At 42.8% G+C, this 14443-nt stretch overlaps 1 protein-coding gene across 1 annotated transcript in view; it reads right to left on the bottom strand.

Annotated features, from left to right (window-relative positions):
- vwa8 (von Willebrand factor A domain containing 8) overlaps positions 1-14443 on the bottom strand; it is a 64503-nt gene that overhangs the window by 48925 nt on the left and 1135 nt on the right. The window contains exons 2-12 of the mRNA XM_020586966.1: positions 12533-12610; positions 12294-12424; positions 11632-11742; positions 4776-4943; positions 4231-4395; positions 3627-3676; positions 3416-3524; positions 3182-3286; positions 2919-3047; positions 1032-1166; positions 876-953 (exon numbers count right to left, since the gene is read on the bottom strand). Of these exons, the coding sequence (XP_020442622.1) occupies positions 876-953; positions 1032-1166; positions 2919-3047; positions 3182-3286; positions 3416-3524; positions 3627-3676; positions 4231-4395; positions 4776-4943; positions 11632-11742; positions 12294-12424; positions 12533-12610 (1259 nt within the window). The remainder of the gene's footprint in view (positions 1-875; positions 954-1031; positions 1167-2918; positions 3048-3181; positions 3287-3415; positions 3525-3626; positions 3677-4230; positions 4396-4775; positions 4944-11631; positions 11743-12293; positions 12425-12532; positions 12611-14443) is intronic.

Below are 14443 nucleotides of genomic sequence, written 5' to 3'. Positions count from 1 at the left end.
CAGCTACTCAGAAATAAATTGAATATTCAGAGACAATATAGATCATTTTTGCTTGCAAAATAAAAAATGTTTTCCTTACAAAGCAAGGCTTTTGTTATGTTTTTCCACTGAAGAATGCACACCAACACATAATATATTTATAGTCCACTTTCAGATTTCACTGTTTTCCAAAAATGGGATTTTCAGAGCCGACAAAATGAATTTCCTGCGTTTCCCGCAGCACAAGTCACCCCTGACCTCAGTTGGATAAAAATAGCTGCAGCATGATGCATTAATATATAAGGCTTCCTGCACCATCAGCGCCCGGCTGCATTCCACAGAATCACACACACACACACATTTGTTTTCATTCCTCATAGGGACTTTATATTGACTTACATTCATTTCCTAGAGAAACGGCCACTACTTGCCTTGACCACGCCGTCACTCTAAAATTTCGATAATTTACCCAGGAGAAAAAACGAGTGACCTCAGTGCGAGTGTGTATGCATGGTTTAGTCCCCACAGTGTGAACAATGCCAGGTGCTCACAATTGATTTTAAACCAATCAATCACTCTGGATGGACTGATAGAAATTAGCCAAATGATCAGTCACTTCTGTAACACGTGGGGTAGTGGATAGCCCCATACCTCATGCCGCAGTTTTTTGCTTCCCTGCTGAAATGGGCAAATCTATTTTTAGAAAAAAAAAGGATGATGTATGAACAAGATACCATTGCTATTTTTTTTACAATATAGGTTCAACGAAGGACAGGTGGTCAAAAAATTATAGTCTCATTAATTATTTCAGGGCTTTTACATAACAAATAATGCTGTGTTGCACCACATGCTCTGTGGATTCATATGTGAATCTTTCAAGACCAGTTTTTATGTACCTGGTAGAGCATGACTGGCTCCACGCTGTAACCAAGCATCTCAGCGAACTCTCTGGCAATCACTGACTTGCCACAACCCTAGAAAATACAAAATGATTGTTACCCGAAATCACCTTCACCAAGTGTACAATGTACTTTACATTAGGTGTTAGCTACCTTGGCTCCTATAAGACATAAATCCTTAACCATGTGTGACTGCATCATCTCAGCCAGCAGCTGGGAGTGGCTTGGTGTGCTGATGAAGTTGGGGCTAGCGTTGGGTGGGCGTAGCTCCTTGGTGCCTGCTGGGACCTGAAGTTTGATGGAAGTAAGATACAGCCATGAAAAATAACCAGCAGCTTCACCCGTCTATAAAAGCTGTGGATAAATCTTCCTTTTAGTGTGCATTATCAAAAGTTTTCCCACAGTGTCTGACAAACCCAGTGACAGTGGGACAGGACATGGTGTCTCTCAGCTACACCCCCCCTCCATGACCCTCTGCTGCCTACAGCCTCCTGTTGTTATTCCAGCTTCTCCACCCTGTGTTGTCAAAGTACGGTCTGTAAATTAGCCCCGCCTGCCGCCTAGCCAAGGTTAGAAGAAGGGTTTTTCCAGCCACCAGTAGTCATGTCAAACAGCCATGGAGGAGCTCTGGGCGGCTAAAGGTCTGAACCAGTAGCTGCCAGAGTGAAGAGGTGGCGTCTTTTGCACAGAGAGAGTGGGACAAAGAAAGAGCAACAACCAGGGTTAACATGGGTCTGGCTGTTTGACATGGAGAGAGTTAAAAGCAGCCAGAGGACTCAGACTGGATCCAGATGTGGCGTTCTTCTGTCTGGATGTGTTAGCATCTAAAGCTAACCTGTTTGTTTTGGTAGCATTAGCCACCTAGCATGGTCAGGATTTTACCTTTGTGTTGAATTAATAGCATTTTAATTTGGGAGGAACTGGAGCTTTGTGTAATGTCAGTGCTTTGCGTCACATCAGTAGTAACCAGAGCTTCTACTGGACACATTTACTGTTAGTCGGCTAATGCTAGCTTCAGACTGGAGGATGCATTTAGGACAGTTTGTCCCAACCAGGCATCTGTAGTTCATGTCGTAGCTTCAGGAAACAGGACGTGATGGGAGGGACAAAGAGTGATTAGGAGCAGCTGATGGTGTCTGTTTGATTTGAGTCTCACTGGACTCTTTTGACTGAACAGACATTAGCTTTAAATAAACCAGAATTCACAGCTGTATCCGCATCACTGGCACATGGCTGGAAACAAAATCTGGGACATAAAGCACCGCGTATTAGAATCCAAAGGATTACACATAAAGAAAATACAACTTTATAAAAGTCATATACTTTGGCTGGATGATCACCACCACTTTACTCAGAAGTCTGGAATATTTGATCTTTCAAACCCTACACAGTGACTGAGTTTTCATCTAAGAGGAAGAAATAAGGCCTGATGAAGGCTCTACAAAGTCAACTACAGAATATCACTCAGAGATAAGATGGTCAAGCTAGTGATACAGTGTGTCTGTGTGTGTACAGCATGTGTGTGTGGTCTGTCATGGGACAATGGACATCTCACTGATATGTCCATGATATGATGTGACTTACTGACTCTCTTTTGTCAGAAACATGTTGATGGGGGCCTGGTGGTGATAATGTAACCTGGCTATACAGTGTAGAAGAAGGTAACCAACATCATTTAAACCATTAAAAGTTACCTGGAGTTTCTGACCTTTATTGAGCAGTTGTTTTTGTGAGTGAAGCCACATTTTGTTTCTCTCATGTAACAAACAGTCCTGCCAGTGGCTTCACAGTATTCCACTGATCTACAGGTGATGGTAATATGCCAAGAAACAGCAATGCAGCAGAAAAGGCTGTAGGGTGCAACATGAATGTAAACAATGCAGGACTCAGAATACTTTTAACAGTGGTTTGCAGCAATAGCAGTACTTTATATACTTAAAGCTCCAGTCCACCGACACAGAGAAGCTGTAGTTCTGTCCACATGGGGCACACACTACATTTAGACTGACACGGTGTACTGTCAGGCTACTATACCAGTACCTGAAAGGTGATGTCCTTGTCTGCAACACGTAATATGACATCTGCATAACCCTCAAGAGCCCTTGTTGTGGACACACTCGAAATGCCACTGGGTGCTGGGTGGCGACGACCATCTAGAAGCTCAAAGCGCTATGGCAAAAGTGAAGTGAAAACAAAGGAAATGATTGCATTTGACCAAGCAATCGTATCTCATGTTCAGAGCAACAAACATGCATGTTAGATGAATTCACAGACATACCACAGCTAGGAACAGTATGACTTACACTGAGCAAACCCTCCACAGCAGTGTGCCCATCCTTGCCCAAGATAGTGCGGTAGGGGTAAAGTCTCTGGACTAGCTGCTGGGAGGACAGCATGGGGAAAGTGTTCTGCAACAACACATAAGCAGGACAAGCATTGGACCAACACAGGTCTCTCTCTCTTTTTATTCTTGGGTTTTCTTTTTTTCTCCCTCTCTAAGGAACGGTAAGCAGGCCATATGGTGCCCGGATTCTCACCAGCAGGTGAAGGGCAGGAAGTAGGTTGTCCACAGGGAAGTCAGGAAGGCCCAGGCTGGATGACTCCTGCGAGCACAGCGCCGTGGCTAGTGACAGTAGCTGGGACACCCTGGCATACAGGAAACAACACAACATTGCACATGAAGAACAACTACAACAACTTCAGAGACTATAAAAGTGAAGGGTTCCATTGGTGTTTGCTTTAATTTACCTCTCTGCAGCAATGTTTGGGCCTGCTGTGTACAACAGCTCCAACTGATCCTGAAAAGAAAAGGATATTGAGACGAGCACAGCTGTAAGGCTATACACTTAGATCTGCTTCAGTTTAATTAATTAAATTCATCTAGGCCTCTAAATTAGTAATTTGGGGACATAGAGAAAAGTTTGAGGACTCAGTTTAAGTTCCAAATCTGTTGGCTGAGAGCACTACAACACTGAGTGGTGGCTGAATTAATGTTCACAAGAACCTGAACGAGGCTGGCAACAGAAAACATCAAATGTTCATTTATTGTATTTGACACATAGAAATAAAAAGTGTAGTTTCACACTTAACTTCTGACAAACTACTACATAAAGGGTCAGTTCACTCAAATTGCAAATGCTGAAAAATTACTTTCAACCCAAAATTCAGCCGTAACGTGTCTTTCCATTTCTTCTGCATGATCCACAGATCTCACCTCCAACTTTCTTTACAGGAACTATTTTTAACAAGATTAGATAATCTCCCCTTTTTCCAAGTCTGCTTCTCTCATCACGGAGACATTTTACTGGTGGAAATGTTTGGAGCTAGATAATATGTAAATTCCTGGCCTGACCTTGAATGGTAGGTAGAAGATGTCTCTGGCCTGGAAGCGGGAGCGAAGAGGAGGGTCCAGCGGGTTGCCCTTGTACTTGGGAACAGGAAGACCAAGTGCGATGACCCGAAAGTCCTCGCTTACACGGACGATCTTCCAGCTGTCCAGCTCCTCTTTGGTGTGCTCCTGCAATGCATCAGGATGTACAACACTCCAGTCCTTTTCTGCTGTCTACAGCTAATTCCTGTCATTTAGTATATCAGATGCACATTTTATGCAAAGTGCTGCAGTATAACAAGTACAGACTCTGAATGTCTTATGTCATTTATGGCAAGAGATATTTTCTGTCTAAACACAAGAAGAGCACTGTAGGAGTAGTGTGAAAATTCACTCCTCAAGTGTGAAGATTTGGACAGATAGGGCTCCATAAACAACAGCCAATGTCATGTTTATTTCAAGTACTGTTTTCTTAAATGTAAACCACAGAGGAGTGAATAATTGAGAATACCTTAGCAAGCTTTGAGCAAGTCTGACTTTGAGTATTTAGGTGAGTATGTTGCGCTGACCTGCAGCAGCTTGTCGTAACGCTCGGCTGACATAAGAAATCGTCCGTCCTCCAGCTGCATCTCTCTGTTCTCCAGCAGGTTGTTAAGCACAGGCAGAACATTTCTCTCAGCCTTCTCCAGGCCCTCCAGGACCAGGACTCGACCCTGTGTCGCTGCCCTTACAGCACACTGCAGATAAACAGAAGTGGAGACTAATCAGTGAACTCAACCAACACTCAAGAACTGACTGCAGATGCAGGGAAGATGTGGGTCAGGTATGGCTAATTTTACCTACTGCAACCAGCGTGACCTCAGGTCAACGCTGCTGCTCCACTGCCCAGGACAACCTCTGACCCTGTGGTTGAAAACATCCATACAAAGAGCACTGTGGCTGTGCACAAGTTCTTACTGTCCATGCGCTAATGACAGCGTGAGTTTGCCATTAAAGCTTTCCTGAGGATGTCAACAGCTTACTGGGTTCGGCACGTCTCCAAACTACTTCAAGCTTCAAAACAGTCTCAACTGTTTTAGGAAGGTCTATTTTTCTACCACCAAACTCAGTTCTGCTACACATACATATATTTGTGTGTAGACGCACATTTCTTCAGAAGTCAAAAAGCACATCTGACGTCAAGAGGCAGGAAACTTTAGCTGTCTGGGCGGACCGCAGAGCCAGCGAGCATGTAATTAGGTTAACATGGAAACAACGTGGCAGATTATGTGGGAGCCATAAAACTATAGCGAGGCCCACATGCTCTATATTTAACTCTTAGTCCATTTTTAGCACCAAAGCCATAATCAGTTAATTGTCAGAAATGTAAGTGACACAGGATGGCCAGAGAACACGAACCGGCCTCGTGTTCTGTTGAACACTAGTCCATCAGGCGCTGAGAAGTTTTTAGCACATACTTAGAAATGGACGTCAGAGGAAGATGAACTGAAAGATTAAAAGGAGTGTGAAAGTTAATAGTGGCACAATGACCATTTTCCATGTCATCTTCTGCAGTGATTGTGCTGTACATACTGTTTTATTGTCAGTCCATACTGCACATTCTGTGTGTGCTAGTTAAAATGCATGTGCATCCAAAAAACCTTGCATGTATACGCAAAGTAACAACTTTGCATGGCACTGAGTATAACTTTATTTCCATACTGTTTGTAGGTAAGACCCAAATTTAAACCACTACACACAAATCCTTTGTACTCCACTATCTCTGCTTGAGAAATGTTCTGTTCCCAAACACCCGGATAAAGGTTTCTACACTTACAACAAACTGTTCCTGTTTTTACCTCCAAACTTGCATAGTTTTGTCTTAATTCAGTATTGACCATGTTTCTTTCACTAATCCATCTTCAAGCATTGTTTTCAATCACATTTATGATTATTTCTTTATTTATTCACATTTTTGTTTGGGTTTGCCTTGTTTTGATCCCCAGTGGTCACGTTTGTAGGTGGCACTGTGAGCTTTAAACAGATTTGACCTTTCTGAAAAGCGTATCCAAATAATTTAGTTGGAAAAAAGAATTTGCTGCAGAAAGTCACAGTTGGTTGGCCACACAATCTGATCTAGTGGAGATGGCAAGTTTTTCACTACTCTATAACCTCCTGTCTTATTTGCAGTGTGGGTGTGAGGTAAGTCACCTTGCACGACAACCTGCTAAAGAGCAGTGACTGGAGTTGTCAAAAAATAACAAAGCATGTCATTACATCCATGCGACGCCATCCTTTCTGCAAAAGGGCTGGGGTTATGTGAGGACTGAAAGATGAAAAGAAAAAAGAACTAAAGAGAGAGATGGTTAAGTCTGAATATAGGGCTCAAAATCAGCACAGGGCCCCGAGGAGTAGTTGGACGTTCTAGTTAGCACATAGACACACACCTCCTACGACGACTCCTACAACAGCAAACTATCCTCAAAGACAAAATCTTGCTTATTTGCACCCACACATCTTCAATTCCTCACACAAAATAACTGTAAGATACTGTCATGTGTATCATGTTTTTTTACTTTCAACAATTTAAATGGTTTTCTTTCATCAACTTTTTTATTGCAACACAGAATAGCACGTTTACAGGGCAAAAGGATGCAGCACGGCAATTACAAAACATACAGGATAATTACAAAAAAGATGTAGCGGGTTTTACATTTGGTTGTGTGCATTACGGTGTGTAGTGTGGTTGTATTCAACTCTACCTATTTTGCTCTTTCATGCATGAATTATGAAAGACAAAGCCTGGATTTTTTTTGCCTGTCTTTATTTATTCTTTGTGCATGAAAAGAAAAAAACTGAATTTCACTTTTTTACATGCATTTTTCCAATTTAGTGGACAGATGATTGATTGTAATTTTCTCCCAAGATAAACTCGATACCTGGAAAACAATATGTTTCTTTAGGTGTTTATACTACCATTTGTTTTTTTACTTTCAAGGGTCTCCTCCTATAGAAGGACTGGCAAGAAAATCCTAAGCCACTCAGCCTTTCTGGCTTTCCGTCAGCCATCTTGGTTTTGAAAAATGATTGTTGCACTTAACAATGGCTGATTAGTGGGTGGAGAAGCATGGGATGACACAATAGTGTCCACTGTAGTGGGTATGCAACTACACAAAGAGGACCCATGCACATCCAAGAAAAACAGTTTAAACAGCTGTCCACTGGGGATTGGGGGGAGTAATAAAAATAAAGAAAACAAGTTAATAAATTAGGGTAAGAAGAAAGAAAAAATAGAGGAAGGAAAGTCACATCTTCTACAGCAGGGGTGCCCAAAGTGGGGCCCGCGGGCCATTTCTTGGCCCCCCACAATTTATTATGCCACCCCAGTTGTCAGGTCAAGCAGCTCCCAGCTCAGCTCACGACCCGTCAATAAAACAAGGAGAAGAAGAAGAACAACAACAACAGCAACAACACGAAGAATGGAGCAGTAGCAAGCAACATGGAGAGCAGTAGACAGTGGCACACAGACAAAAGGCATTTTAAACGAACCTGGGAGGAAGAATTTTTTTTTATGGATATTAATTCTAAGGCGGTCTGCTTAATTTGTGGTGAGTCTGTCGCTGTGCTAAAAGAGTACAATATCCGCACTATGAAACGAGGCATGCAGCATTCTCAAGGTTCAAAGGTGAGGCACGGAAGACAAAGAGCCGAGAGTTGTAAGCTAAACTTCGCTCACACGACCCTCGTCAGCCCAGGAAAGCGCAACACAGGCCAGCTATGAGATTTCAGCTCTAATTGCCAGGAGTGGACGTTCATTTTCTACAGGGGACTTTGTTAAAGAATGCTTATCCACGGCTGCAAAGCTAGTGTGTCCCGCTCAGGCAAGAGCTTTCTCCCAGATCAGCCTCTCAGCTAATTATTACGGAGATGTTTGACCACATAAAGGCCTTTCAGAGAAAACTGCAGCTACTGTGTCGACATCTGTCAGCAGGTGAGTTAATGCCTTGCACAAAATACATAATTTTAATGGTAATGTGATCATGTGATGTGGAGGAACAGAACTGTCAGTTGTATGATATGTGGAATATGACATTACTAGTGAGTGAAAATTGCAATATTTATTGCATTGATTTATTAATTACTTTTTACTTCTTTTCAGGAAACCTGGCTCACTTCCCCAGTCTGAGAGAGGTAAACCTGGTACAACAGAAACTGTCTGAATATGCAACACTTGTCAGCAACCTAGACCTGGAGTTTGAAATGCGCTTTCAGGACTTCAGGAAGAATTCAGGTGACATGGAGCTGTTTTCCCAACCCTTCAGCACAAGTGTGGACTGTGTCCCTGATCACATTCAGATGGAGCTGATTGAGTTTCTGTGCGATTTAAACCTGAGGAATAAATTCATGTCACTGAAACTGAAGGACTTCTACACACGTCTCACCAGAACGGTACCCAAACATTAGGAAGCATGCACAGGTGATGTTATCTCTGTTTGGCAGCACCTACATTTGTGAACAGACTTTCAGTGTAATGAACCTTAACAAAACCAGGCTCAGAAGCACTCTGACTGATCTACACCTGCAGGACGTTCTCACCCTCTCAGTTAGTCATGCAAGAGCTTTCTCCCCGATCAGCCCACGCCCCCCTCCCCCGCCCGCCCCGCCCACCCGGCCCTCAGCCTAGTAACGCATTTTCATTTTGCCCCTCCGAGGGGAAAAGTTTGGGCACCCCTGTTCTACAGGTTCTACCCAATAAATAAACTCAGAGGAAGACCAGAATAAGCCATCTCTTCTTCTAGTACCATCAAGACTGCTGTGTCTAAACGACAGATGTTTCCATGGAAACAATGGACACCCATTTCTGCTTGTATGAGAAAGTGGGAACCTTAGGGAGCTGGAGGGTTGGTTCACCGTCCTTGTTGCAGCAAACAGAAAAAGTAGCTTATTGGCACATGAATGTGTCATCAGTGCCAAAGGACAAGTGGACAGACAGAACAGTTTAGTCATTCAGAGAGAACTCTGGACCATGACACAGTCAGGACTATTTGTTGAAAGTGTTCTTGTTTTTTAGAGTGAAGCTACATGACTGTCCACACACACTCGGGTCCTTAACATGCCAACGCTGAACGTGATGCAACTTCACAGCAGGGAGTGGTGCAGAGCAGCTGTGAAACATGGTTAAAAAAAAAATCAATTGTTCTGTACTAGCCAATCAGATCAGACCACCAGTGCTGGAAGTTTCTCTCAAGAGGACACAGGTGTTATCTGGGCAATAACACCTGTGGATGCACAGAGAAACAAGACTCTTCTGAGCTCTGTACTGTGTGTGACAGCAGATGGTGGATGTACTGCTCCCTGGTTCACTACAGAGCGACTTAGCAGTTGGACTGGCTTCAGTGTCAATGAACATTCGTGTGTGATCACATCTGCAGCTAAGTTGTGGCACCCTGGTAGCCTGGAGGTTAAGGACCCCAACTAAGGTCTTTAAATGTATGTACATTTACACTGTGACACCATGAACTGTGCAAAAAAGACTGTGTCCCTGCTACAGAACCTGTGTAACGGTACTACAGCCATATAGCACCGTATTCAACGGGAAAACTATGGTGTTTTCTGGAGAGGTCGGTGTGAGCACGCCTTTACACACATGCATAGGTTGCTAATATAAAACAGCACTGGCACTTGGTTTTTAGTAATGTTTCCCCCTTGTGGAACCCTGGAATTTGCTTTAGTAAAAGAAATATCAACACTATCAAATTAAAAATCTGCAGGAGCCAACACTTCCAAAAGGGAGTGACACTCCACAGTGAATGAACTCCCTTCTATATTCAGTCTACCGAAACTAATTACTGTGAGTTCTGCTGTTCCAGAAGACGAGGTTTATGTGTGAAGTGTGCTGCGAATAAAACGTGACACATTTCACCCGGTTTCCATGGAGCTGATGTTTGAACCGATTTATTTACACAAACGAATCCATGCACTAATTAGTTGTGGTTAATGACATGACTGAGTAAATGCTAATTATCACAGCTTATCATCATTTGTCACCGCTGGCTCCATGAAGCCCAGTGGCAGGGTTTAGTGATCAGGCTTATGTAGATGTGGTTTGTTTTTTCATTATCGTTTTTCTGTTCCCTTGAGAAATGAGTGAAGATGATCGGAAAACAAAGTTCTTCCCAGAGAAACCACCCTGATTAATGAGAAATTGATGGTCTCCATGGTTACTTGACTTACAAAGTCAACAGAATGTGGGGGTGTACAACCGCATAAAGCTTGATCAATCAGAAATTGGCATGGAAAGGAACAGAATGGAAGAGTAACAGAGGGCACCACTGCTGTGATGTAGGCTAACACTGTGTTACTGCAGCTGAACAGCTCAGATGTGTGCGCTTCAGACAGGATGGGGCACACTCAGTCACTGCTCCAACTTCAAAAACTGGATAGTTAGTACCAGTAAGAAACTCATCAAGGTGCTAGATGTGCTCCACATGCTGCTGTCAGTACTGGTCATGGCAGGTCCTCACTGTGTTCAGACATTTAGACACAGCATGATTATTGTGATTCGAAATGTGCTTTAGTTTTATTCACTCTAGTACATTATGAAAAATGAAACAATGCTTGTGCTGGCCTCTTTAAACCCAGTGCCAGGTCTAAAACCTGAATTACCACTTTGTATGCCTCCGCCAACCAGTCAAATTCACGAGTATGGGATAGAAGTGAAGTCACTGACCTCTGACCACCAAAATCCAATCAGTTCATCCTTGAGTCCAAATGGACATTTGGGCCAAATTGTAAGAAATTCCACCAAGGTGGTTGTGAGGTATCACAGTCACAAGAATGGGAAGAACGCAGGTCACAGTGACCTTGACTTTTGACCTCTGACCACCAAAATCCAATCAGCTTATCCTTGAATCCGGATGGACCCATATGCCAAATTTGAATCAATTCCCTCAAGCTGTTCTTGAGATATCGCATTCAAAGACATAGTGCTTCTGGCCATAGCTATCACCAACACAAGAAATATAATCAGAAAATCTCTCAATAAAATCCCTCAGTCTGCTGTAAATGTGCCAACACATGATAACTGCTTTTCTCCAGTTCCTCCTCCTGTCCTGTGTGTGTCCCCTACTGTGTGCTGCTGCCCACACTCATTTAACTCCACCAGCACTTCACAGGCTTATTATAACCTCTTCCAAATCCTTATGTGACTGAGGACACACACGTATCTATGACACTTTGTTGCTGCCTGTGAGGGAAATATAAATGACACACTGACACTCACACTCGCACTGAAAGAACATGCAGTGAATCCACATAAAAATCACATTTAAATGGAATTGTGTGAAAAATAAAGAATTATTTGGTTTATCTTGAAGTGGGTTTGACACCAACTTTTTAGACAGTGCATAAATCTAAAGAGAGACTATAAGCACCAAGAGGATCTACCTGGTCGATGTAGAAGGCCGTCCCCGAGCGGATCTCTCTCCTCTGTTTCAGGTCGGTCTCTGTGGTGTCCCTGGACAGAGCTACATACTCCACCTCGCGTTTGGTCAACTCCTGCTCAGCAACACAGAACAACCCATACAGAGGCTGTAAGCTGATTTGGTACAATATAAAATGAGAGAACTGTGCAAACAGATTGCACATACTAAAACAATCTAGGAGCCATTTCTTTTCAGTTATAATTATGACCATTTGTCAGCAACAGGCCAAACTGCCATTAATGGCTGAGAGAAAACAGAGAGAGCGAGGCTGTGACACTGTCCAAAACAACTTTTTAAATTTCTGGAATAAAATGTACATCCTCAAAACTGCTCAAGGAAATTACAAAAATACTGTATATACAGACAAAAAGAATTGACATTTTAAAGGGAATTTTGTGCTTAACCTTAAAATCTCGACCAAAACGTTTGAAGCATATCCCATACATTCTAAGGGGAAATAGTTGCCACAAATGTTTCTGCAACACTGTCAGTCCAAGAAGCAAAGATAAACTACCTAATTTATATCTGAGAACGGATTTGTACAAATACTTCAACACATAAGAGTTTTTACATGCCATCACTTCACAGCGTTGTCTTGTCTGTGTGCGTGGTGTGTGTACTCACGAGGTACTGCATAGCTATGGACCGCCTCAGGGGCCCTGGGGGACCAATGAGAAACACATCCTGGCCCAAAAGGTCTTTCTGCATAATCCATCGTAGATGCTGAACCACTGTTTGGGGTAGGGTGTCTGAAACTAGCCAACGAAACAAAATAAAGGTTTAGTAACTTTTTATTTCATCTCATTTCATGCAGACATATTCTCTACAAATATCTCTAAACACTTAGGGAGAAAATGCCGTACTGTGTTTGACAGGAACAAGCTCTGGATTCCGGGGTGTTTTGAGTTTGTAAGAGATCTCTCCGATCTTCACTGTGTCACCTGCAAAAACATGAGAAAGTCTTTCACAGACATTTCCAGTGATAATCAGGACCCCGCAGTTTCAGTTTCCCCTGCTATGTAAGTTTTCCTGGTGCTGGCCACAGATGTTACCTTTGACACAGTAACAAACTGAAAGGACAGTGCATGCTGATAACTAGCTCCAGTTTGTGCCTCTCATGCATTAGTGGTTATACACATGTTTTTATTAAAAATGGCAAACTTTAAGGTCGTTTGAGAAGATTGACTGCTCTTCTGAAACGGCACTGAAATGTTTTCTAAAAGACTTGGTCTGTCTCAACGTTGTGTGTTAGTGGGTCACTTGAATCAAACAGAAATATCATTTATGCGATTAGTAGCATCAGTGCTTTCCCTGCTGTGCCAAGTGAAACTGTTTGCTCTGCTAAAGGCTGACAACGAAGCGGTCTGTGTGCCAGGTTAGGATTTTATAACCAAAGATGCTGCAAATGGCAGGCAAAGAAATATGTGCTTCTGGTGTGACAAATGCAAATGCAGATCCATGTTCTGATTGCATAAAAAAGTAAATGTTTTTACAGGAGATTTTATGCATATGGTGGTGCGTAGCTTATTTTATGACATCACAATACTGCCTTGCTTACAGTATCACTACATAGTGAGTCATAACCCCTGTATCGTGATGCATATCGTATCGGCAGACTCTTCCCAATACACAACCCTAGCAAATATGTCAATAAAAATCCTCACCCTTTTGCAGCACACAGCATATGTTGTGTTCCTATCTTTGAATAACCTGAAAATGGCTTCAAATCAGTGATACATGTTGTAGAACACCCTAATTCTTTATAGATTATTAGTGGTTTATAACATAAATCACAGGGGCCAATCACAGCTGACACTGGGTGAGAGGTGGTCCAATAACAATGCATTAGATTTAAGCTTTTAAACTACAAGTACAAGTACAAACAGTAGACAGGATTAAAAGAAAATGCAGCGTAGAGTGAAGAGGGAGGTGGCAATGGCCAAACAGAAAGCATGTGATGAGTTGTATGCCAGGTTAGATACAAGGGAAGGTGAGAAGGACTTGTACAGATTAGCGAGACAGAGATAAAGATGGGAACGATGTGCAACGGATAAGGGTGATTAAAGAGATGGAAAGGTGCTAACAAGTGAGGAGAGTGTGCAGAGAAGATGGAAGGAGTATTTTGAGGAACTGATGAATGAGGAAAATGAGAGGGAAAGAAGGGGGAAGGAGGTGAATATTGCAGAGCAGGAAGGAGCAAAGATTAGAAAGGATGAGGTGAGGAAGGCTCTGAGGAGAATGAAGAGTGGAAAGGCTGTTGGTCCAGATGACATACCTGTAGAGGTGTGGAAGTGTCTAGGAGAGACAGCAGTGGAGTTTCTAGAGAATGTTAATAGAGAAGTATAGAGATGGTCCGAAGGAGCTGCATTGTGTCCTTGTGGATTTAGAGAAAGCGTACGACACAGTGCCCAGAGAGGAGCCATGGTATTGTACAAGGATGTCAGGAGTGGCAGAGAAGTACGTCAGAGTAGTTCAGGATATGTATGAGAGGAATACGACAGTAGTGAGACAGTAGGTCAGACAGAGGAGTTCAAGGTGGAGGTGGGGCTACATCAAGGATCGGCTTTGAGTCCCTTCTTGTTTGCTATGGTGATGGACAGGTTGACAGATGAGGTCAGACAGGAATCTCCATGGACAATGATGTTTGCGGATGACATTGTGATCTGTAGTGAGAGCAGAGAGCAGGTGGAGGAACACCTGGAAAGGTGGAGGTCTGCTCTGAAAAGAAGAGGAATGAAAGTCAGTCTTGGTAAGACAGAATACATGTGTATGAA

Source organism: Monopterus albus, unplaced genomic scaffold (genome assembly GCF_001952655.1).
Source record: "Monopterus albus unplaced genomic scaffold, M_albus_1.0 scaffold432.1, whole genome shotgun sequence".
Taxonomy (NCBI): Eukaryota; Metazoa; Chordata; class Actinopteri; order Synbranchiformes; family Synbranchidae; genus Monopterus; species Monopterus albus.
This window is presented reverse-complemented; position numbering and strand designations above follow the sequence as displayed.